Source organism: Stenella coeruleoalba (genome assembly GCF_951394435.1).
Source record: "Stenella coeruleoalba genome assembly, chromosome: 9".
Taxonomy (NCBI): domain Eukaryota; kingdom Metazoa; phylum Chordata; class Mammalia; order Artiodactyla; family Delphinidae; genus Stenella; species Stenella coeruleoalba.
Genome location: NC_137155.1, coordinates 59,331,639 through 59,340,650, shown reverse-complemented (window position 1 = coordinate 59,340,650; position 9,012 = coordinate 59,331,639). Strand labels below are relative to the sequence as shown.

Genomic DNA, 9,012 nt, shown 5'->3' with positions numbered 1-9,012 from the left:
GAGAAGGGAAGAAAACCAACCAGAGTCAAACGTTAGGGTTTATGTATAAAGAAGGGACTCTACACCTTCGTCTCCTATGCACAGCTGGGCTGCTCGCTCCTTTCACGCCACTCTGGGGTTCTGCTACCACGCCTCTCCCAAAGGCTCCACAAGGAAACGGGCAAAAGGCTACCCAGCACTAGAAAGCCCTTTCCTTATGCAGTGCTGACCTCTAGAGGCTTCCAATTAAAAAGCATCCCAAAGGACCAACTTCGTTTTACTGTAGGTTTTTTTTTGTTTGTTTGTTTGTTTTGTTTTTTTTGTGGTACGCGGGCCTCTCACTATTGTGGCCTCTCCCTTTGCGGAGCACAGGCTCTGGACGCGCAGGCTCAGCGGCCATGGCTCACGGGCCCAGCCGCTCCGCGGCATGTGGGATCTTCCCGGACCGGGGCATGAACCTGTGTCCCCTGCATCGGCAGGCAGACTCTCAACCACTGCGCCACCAGGGAAGCCCTACTGTAGGTTTTTACATCCCACATCGTTGCCATATTTTCCTGGAAAACAAAGAGAAAATCTCTCTGCTCCTTTAAATGTGGCCTAATAGGAAATGCCTGCTTTATTCTTTGGCTCCCTAATTACAGCCTGCTCAGATTTTTAGAAATGCCATTGCTTTTTGCTCCAAAAAAGGGAAAAAAGGTGGGTCAAAGATCAGGAAAGTATTTCAAAGTTAGTATTTGCCCACTGTGAAACTAAGAGGAAACGCACTGTGCCAGCTATTTCGGGACACATTTCTTGAGTTTTCAAAGTACCAGATGGCCAGGCCCGCCAAGGGAGGAAGGCATGTTCGCTCCGCACCCCGCCCCTCGCCCTGATTCAGCAGGAGAGCACGGGGTGGGGAGGGGGTACTACCTGCCAGCCCCTCCGGCACACACGCAGCCAGCCCACTGGCTCCAGCCCCGCGGCAGGGTCCAAACACTGGGTAGTGGGTTTTGTTCTGCTTACTTTATTTCAACCTGTTCACATCCACAGTGAACACTAGGGACAATGGGGTATCCCACCCGGCCTGACTTTACTATGAAAACCAGGCTCGTTTCTAAAGGAAACGAGACTATTTGTTACGTCCCTAAGCAAAACAGCCCAAATATTCCTATTTTGTGGTAGTTTTTATCCTGTATTCTTGATCACAGAAAGAAGGGACATGTAGGAAGGCAGGAGAAAGTATCCAGGGATGTCAGCACTGGAGCTAATATACACCCACTATTTTGGCTGGGATCTTTATTTCTTTTCTTTTTATTAGAGTTTACTTTTTACAGTAGTTTTAGGGTCACAGCAATTTTGAGCAGAAGATACAGAGATTTCCCTTTTAGCCCCAGTCCACACACATGCATCTCCCATTTCAACATCCCCCATGTAGCGATGCATTTGTTACAACTGATGAGCCTACAATGACACATCTTATCACCCAGAGTCCATAATTTACACTATAGTTCACACTTGGTGTTGTACATCCTATGGGTTTGGACAAATTTATAATATGTGTTCACCATTACAGTATCACATAGAATACTTTCCCTACTAAAAATCCCTGAAAATCCTCTCTGCTCCGTCTATTAATCCCTCTCTTTGGGGGTCTTTATTTCTAAAAGGGACCTTAGAGAAGATAGGTCAATGTCAGTCGCCCAGCCCTCGTTTCCTGAGACGGTATTTTCCTTATAAACTTTGCTTCCCACCTGCCCTAATCTCACTAGCCAAGATACATTCCTACAATGCTAGTGCCTAGAGGGAACTTGGAAATGAGTTCACACTCCTGTTTTTACAGATGAGGAAACAAAGGTGGGGCAGGGGGCAAGGGGGAGCTGGTGACAAGCCTGTGATCACACAGCCAGTCGGGGAGGAGACTGGGCTAGAACCTTGTCCCCGGGGAACCAATCTGAGAAAGATTCACTGCAAAGGGGAAAGTGGCTCTTTCCACCACCAGTCCCTGCACTCAGATAGAAGAGCCAGCTTACATCTGTTTCAAATTCTTTGCCCATTTACGTTGTTACATAATGTTGAGCAGAGATCCCTGTGCTATACAGTAAGTCCTTGTTGGTTATCCATTTTAAATATAGCAGTGTGTACAACAGAAACTAACACAACACTGTTAATCAACTATACTCCAATATAAAATACAAAGTTAAAAAAAAAAAGTCTATCTGTTAGCGCTCAACTAACAGTAAGAAATGAGTTCTCTTGTAAGAAAGCCTTTGTCTGAGGATCTTACACTAAGTGAGGTCTGGAACGCTTGCACACAGCCGACCACTCAGTACAATCTCTGACAACATCCATGTCCAAACCGAAGAAGCACGAATTAAGTTACCTGAAACACACACAGGAGCCTCTAGGCTGTGCCTATTAAGGCACTCGCAAATCTAATTTAACAATCTATGGAGACCTATTCATTTGGGGAAAGAAAATTGCTCTTGATCAAATAATGGGACTTACCACCAACTTCCAGACTTATTTTTTAAATGCCATTGTTTCTGAATAACAATTGGGCAGAAAGTAATGGGAAATGGTGTCACGTCATCGTAGAAGGACCACAGGTTTCTAATTGATGCCATGAAGGATTCCTAACTAGGACGGGGAAAAAAATCTAAAGTTCGAAGGAAGAGTGGAAAATTACGAAACACCAGGTACAGCATCAGGATAGGTTAATGTCTCCAAATACATCAATTATTAACATCTGAATCATATCAGTGGTTCTTGTAATCACTCCTCCCTCCCCATCCCCCTGCCCCACCGCAGCCAGGCTCCAACAACAGCAACCACAAAGCTGGCTGATGGTCCCTATTCCCGGTCCTCCTTTATAGCAAGTCAGGTGTCCTTTAGGACCAAACATGATGGAGAAAGTAAACAAGAGGCACATCGCAGCGGAGTTCGGAAGGCTCTTTAATAGCAAGCGTATGGTAATTACATCGTTGGATGAGATCCTCACCCTCAGGGGAGAGAGGAAGGAGCAGGTGTGGCCAGGGTTCAATTCTGCGTTTACACTGCTGAGGCAGCTGATGAAGGGCAACGGTGTTTGGCAACCCATTTCACAGTTTTGTAATTTACAAGAGAGTTCTTTGAAAGGAATATAAAGGCAAAGAAAGCAGAGACACCCTGCATGAAACATTTCTCACCTGAAAAACAAAACCCCCAAACCATTCCTTGCTTTTGCTTCTTATGTAGACACTAAACTTACACAAATTAAGACTGGTTCACAGATAGTTTCAAGTTTTCCCTAGAACTGACGACTTACTTTCTCCTCTAAAAAGCTGACATTTGTACAGAGTATGGCTCTGTATCTTATCTGCCTAGCTATCAGAAGGTACTTAAAGTAAAAAATGAATCTGAAGAAACAAAAAAGAAAAAAAAAACCAGGCAAAGGCAGTTTTACAGGGAACAGACTGTCAGCTCTCTCTGTGGTACCGAGTAACTTGAATACACAGTTCTCAGAAAATGAAATGTTTATTTGTATGTGGCCTGGTGCCTGCTTTTTACTACTTGGGCCTCTTCGGCCATACCGTGCTTTAAGTAGACTTTCTACAACATGAAATGCTCATAGGTCCTCTATTTTTGTCATCCAGATTTAAATAAAAATACCAAAGACAACACATTATTTAACAATTTGCCCAAGGAACACGAGCTATAGATATCTTACCATGGACACCACGTTGCCACGGATACCAGTGGCTACCAGCGTTCTGGCAAGTCTGAGAATTATTCCGTATAAAATCTAAAAGACTTCAGCCTTTCATGCCATACCTGGTATCACCAAACCAAGATAACTGCTTGTGTCTTTATGGAAGAGGATTAGTTTTTAATTCAAAAAAACCTGAGGCTTCTCTGGTAATCTGAAAACTAAGCAATCAGGCAATGACGTCTCTTTGGAGTTAACACTCACTAGAGGGAAGAGGGGTCTGTGATCCACTTGAGTTTTAATTGTGCTCTTTTACAACCCGGAAGCCTGGTGGAGTAGGTGGGCTCTGCCCTCTGGCCGGCTGGGGCATTCCTGATCTGTAGCCTCCTCTGCGGCTGACAGCGAGGTCAAGTTTGGTTCCCGTTCTGCCTGCCAGGTGACTGGAGCCCCTTGCAGATCTGTCAGCACTTTGGAAATACAGGCTTCTCTGGCAGCTGGTTTAGTGAGGAACAGAACTCCACCAGATTTGCAAGACACCCACTGTCTCCTTGGCTGGGGGGCATTTTTTTGGGGGCGGCATTTTTAAAGCCACAAGGCCACCCCCGACAGAGGCCTTGCCTCTCAACATGCAAGCAGCCCCTTTGAGGAAAGCAGGATCCTGGTGAGATAGCCAGGACAACAGTTCTCTTGTATTTTATATGTTAACTGCCTCTTGCCTTTATATTTATTTAAAAAATCAGACCCTAACTCTCCCATTCTACCTTACTCATCTCCTCCTACCCCAGGTTAAGTCCTGCCTTTTCCTATGTGTCTCGCAAACCAGGAGAAATAAGATCTGTTCATACCACAGCTTCCCAACTTGTACATTTTAACATGAGGCAGACTCCTAAAATATAAATTCCAATGATGCTCCAGTATCACAGCTCTCCTAGGTCCATACACTTTGTGCTCTTATGAAACAGAAGCAATATTTAGACACGTACTTGTGCTAGGGAAAGGTTTCTGCTCCTATGTGGAAACACAGTGACTACGAGAGGAGAGGGGTTTTCACTTAAGGACACTGGAAACCTCAATTCTGGCACCAGGACACAAGGAGAATTCCTAAATTAGAGACTTTTCATGTTCTAGGCATGGGGGGAAAAAGCACTATGTGTTGCTGGCAGCCTGGGAGACTTGAGTGGACACCGCAGTGTCCGTGGTGGTGGCAGGCATACTGTGGGGTCTCACCTCCCTCCAGAATCTGCTCTCTCACTCCCCGAAGTCTCCTTGGTATGATTATCAGGCAGGGAAAGTAACCGGGTAACCACTAGAAAAATGTCTCTGTGATTCACTCAAACCTGGGACCAAGGTTGTGGAACGTTATCACAGGTGTGACTTCGCAGCTAGCCCACAGTGATCAACAAGCAATCAACCATTCCCCTACTCACACACACACACACACACACACACACACACACACACACTCACACACTCAGTCACTTTCTCTGTTACTTCTCTTTCTCTCTACTGGATGACATGGCAACAAAGCACTCATCTCTCACTCTCTTCCAGCTATTCTTCATGCGAATTCCCCGACTAAGTTAGGTTAAACTTACTCTACTTCCAAAGCCCCAGTCTGTCAGAGCACAAGGCAAATCCATACCTTCCACGGCACAGCAGCCAACTGGGACAAGTATTGATACGCTTTCCATATCTCCGGGGCCCCCCTTTACCCTCTCATCTGAGGACAGAATCTCATCAGCCCCTCAGCATCAGACCTGAGGGGGTTTCAACACGCACAGACTAACACAAACCTGTTCTAAGGTCATCCTGTGGCCAGGATCCTAAGGACAGCAAGATTCAAAATGCATTTGCTTCGCATTTCTCGAGAAGTTGCCTTGACTGTTGCTCTTCATACACACACACATAGTAAGGCAGTTAAGGAAGGACAGTGGTTCAAGCAGGAAGGGCCAACTCCCCTTTCTTCAGGCGAGTTAAATGACCTGTCCGAGGGCACGTACATGGTCACTGGCAGAGTCAGGACTAAACCCGGGCCTCTCTCCTAACTCCTGGGTCTACGCTTCTCCTGTGGTACCACACTGCCTCTCGGTAGGTGTGTTTACATGTTTGTGAGAGTCGGAACTCGGTCTAGCCAGGGAACCACTTCCATAGTGAGAACCACAGGCTGCCCGCGTCCCTGAGCGGCCAGGTGAAGCTCTGCACTGAGCCAGTTCTGATGCCACCCACGACCCAAACAGAGAATCCACAGCGCAGGTGAGTGTGTACCTGTGCATGTGTGTCAGCATGCACTGGCCGGGATGTGCACAATCAGAGAAAACGAAGCTTTAGAGGAAACAAACCGATTCGCAACGCCCTCTGGGGTTTTGCCTTGAAAATAAGTAACACACAGCGATGTCCTTTCCTACCCCTGGGGCAGAACAAAGGCCAGATTTCTCCTCAGCCCACTGAATGGCTGAGTCTATCTCAGCTCAATTTTTATCAACAGAGAACATTCACATAATAATACCACAATGCATTTGGTCAAAGCCTAAACACTTTTTTCATAAAATACATTTTATATGTCCATTCCATTTTCAAACATATGTAAATTTAGATTTTAAGCCTCTACGTACAAAATTCCAGTTTACCTTTGAATGGAGCAAACCAGTCCAGCTTCTTCATTTCGGTGGCAGAAGTCATTCTTTCAGACTACAGTGTGAGCACGGAGCTTTGCAGACGCGGGCTCTACCTACGGGAGGCATAGCTCCCAATCACCTGTGCTCAGGTTCACAGCCAATCAGAACACAGGCGAGGGAGCAAAGCACGGAATCCGCTTGCTCCACTGGATAAAACCCCAAGGTTTGTTTTGTTAATAGGCTACTCCAAAGATAATTCATTTCACTTGAAGTTAACCTTTAATATGTTTTTCCAAGAAAAGAAAAAAACATGGGTACTGAAGCACAGATCGAAACCACGAAATTATTTTACCCGATGACTTAAAACTGTAGGACACCATTTTACCACGAGCAGCTGTACTCCTCACGGCACCAATCAATTAAACAGAAAATGTTGAGATAATCAGGTTTACACCAACATGCCTGGAAGATATACAAGACTCCCGTAAACTCCGTGGCCTCTGCTGCTTTTTTTTTTTTAATCTAAAACTTTGACAACCCAACAGGCATGTGTGTGCATGTTAAAAACAATTCCACCCCAGATGTTATGTTAAGTGTTGTAAAAGAGGCATTCTGCATCTTTTATTAGAACCAGAGATGCAGAAGGGTCTAAGCAAAATGAATGTTTTAAATAATTCCATGTTAGCATTGCAAAGAATTTCCCCCCTCAGTGTGTGTTGCTAAATGATGACAGCAGTGTTTCCAGTTATGATAGTAGTTGTTTCTGTGAGTTGTCTGAATATTTGATCATTAAAACTTCCCTTCTGAACCAAGCTAACCCACGATTAAAAGATTCCCACCTTCATACGACTTTAAAACTTCACTGCAGTTAGGTTCCTCAAAGCACTTGATTACAATTTTTAAATAAATTATACAGTGGGATCCTTTCTTGACTTTTTTTTGAAGAATAAAAGTCAGATTAAGAAAGTAAAGAAGGATTCCATCATATTTTTAAAAAATTTATCCTGGTTTATTTTCCTATTAAATTCATCTATGGCTTCAAAGTTTAAGTGGCACTTGGATTTGGGATGTTTTCATGATTTAACAAGTTGCCATCTTGTTATAAAGAGAGAAGGTAAATGTTTCATTTCATATGTGGGGTGGCTTATAAACGTTTTAAAGAAATCAATAATTTATGTCACCCCGTTTATATTCTCCACTATTAGACTTTAAAAGTGGCTTTGGAATCAGCATGTTTTAAAATAACTGAACATGCAAATAATGTTTCTACCTAACCATGAACCAGCTGCTATATATCTAGGTAACTCAGTAATGGCAGAACCCTTAAAGGCTTCTTTGCCTCTCTTACCCTCTTAACCCAAAACTAAGTAATTCTCCTTTTCTGCCCTTGTATTTGCACTTGTGCAGTTTAACGACTAGATATTAAAACTCATGCTTTATAAGCAAAACCTTCCATTTACATACACTTAAAAGGTACATAAAAAGTGCAGACTGCATTTCTTCTCTGCCATGCTTTCTCTCAATAATGTCACCTGTGATGACTCAAAACATATCCTTAATACATTCAGAGTTCTCTACTTTTGAGTCAGCAAATGTTAGTTCTCCAACATAAACTCAAGAGAGAACAGTCAGCCGCAAAATGGACTCTAAATTCAAAATGGCAAAGGCTACCGAGACAACTCCATTAGAGACCCACTGAAACGGGAGTAAAATTCAGGTCACTTCTGAGCAAAGCTCATCCCAGATATCATGTGGTCGTTAAAAAGGTATTTCATTTTAATTTGGATGCTGGGAGTCAGACGTCCTGTTTCGAAGTGCTATTGCAAAATGCTAACCCAGGAGCTTGTGACCCCACCTCGGGTACCACAGGGCCCACTCTCCTTCTCAGGTGGGAGCCCTTGGAAGTCTACTGCTGACTGACCCCCATTTGGGGGTGGTCCGCCTCTGGCTCCTCCTCTTCCACGTCCGCACTGTACTCTTCAAATGCGTCGTCATCTGCATCCGGAAGCCCCAGTAACTACAGGGGAGAGAAGAGAAGCAGCTGTGAGTGCCAAATGGCCCACAGGCAGGAAGACAACCAAAGGCATCTGATCCAAATTCAACAAAGGGGGCAAGAATAGACTGTGGGGAAAAGACAATCTATTCAATAAGTGGTGCTAGGAAAACTAGACAGCTCCATGTAAAAGAACGAGATTAGAACACTTCCTCAGACCATACACAAAAATAAACTCAAAATGGATTAAAGACCTAAATTTAAGACCAGAAACCATAAAACTCCTAGGAGAGAACACAGACAGGACACTCTTTGACGTAAATCGTAGCAATATTTTTTTGGATATGTCTCCTAAGGCAAAAGAAAGAAAAGCAAAAATAAACAAATGGGACCTAATGGAACTGAAAAGCTTTTTCACAGAAAAGGAAATCACTGACAAAACGAAAAGACAACCTACTGAACAGGAGAAATATTTTCAAATGATATGACTGATAAGGGGTTAATATCCAAAATATATAAACAACTCATACAACTCAATATCAAAAAAACAGCCCAATCAAAAAACAGGCAGAAGACCTGAATAGACATCTTTCCAAAGAAGAAATACAGATGGCCAACAGGCACATGAAAAGATGCTCAACATCACTAATATGAGAGAAATGCAAATCAAAACCACAACGAGATATCACCTCAAACTTCAGAATAGCTATTACCAAAAAGTCTACGAATAGTAAATGTTGGAGAGGGTGTGGAGAAAAGGG

The 9,012-nt window shown here is 43.8% G+C and overlaps 1 protein-coding gene across 3 annotated transcripts in view; it reads right to left on the bottom strand.

Annotated features, from left to right (window-relative positions):
* Nucleotides 1–1,260: 1,260 nt before the first annotated feature.
* The window catches only part of MTURN (maturin, neural progenitor differentiation regulator homolog), a 31,053-nt gene continuing 23,301 nt past the window's right edge, over nucleotides 1,261–9,012 (bottom strand). Inside the window, exons 3-4 of one of the 3 annotated variants that reach the window (XM_079932017.1) lie at nucleotides 8,180–8,275; nucleotides 1,261–7,790 (exon numbers count right to left, since the gene is read on the bottom strand). In XM_079932017.1, coding sequence (XP_079788143.1) covers nucleotides 7,725–7,790; nucleotides 8,180–8,275 — 162 coding nt within the window. In that variant the 3' untranslated portion in view covers nucleotides 1,261–7,724. Of the gene's footprint in view, nucleotides 8,276–9,012 lie in introns of all 3 variants that reach the window. The other 2 variants (XM_079932015.1, XM_079932016.1) reach the window with 2 other exon arrangements.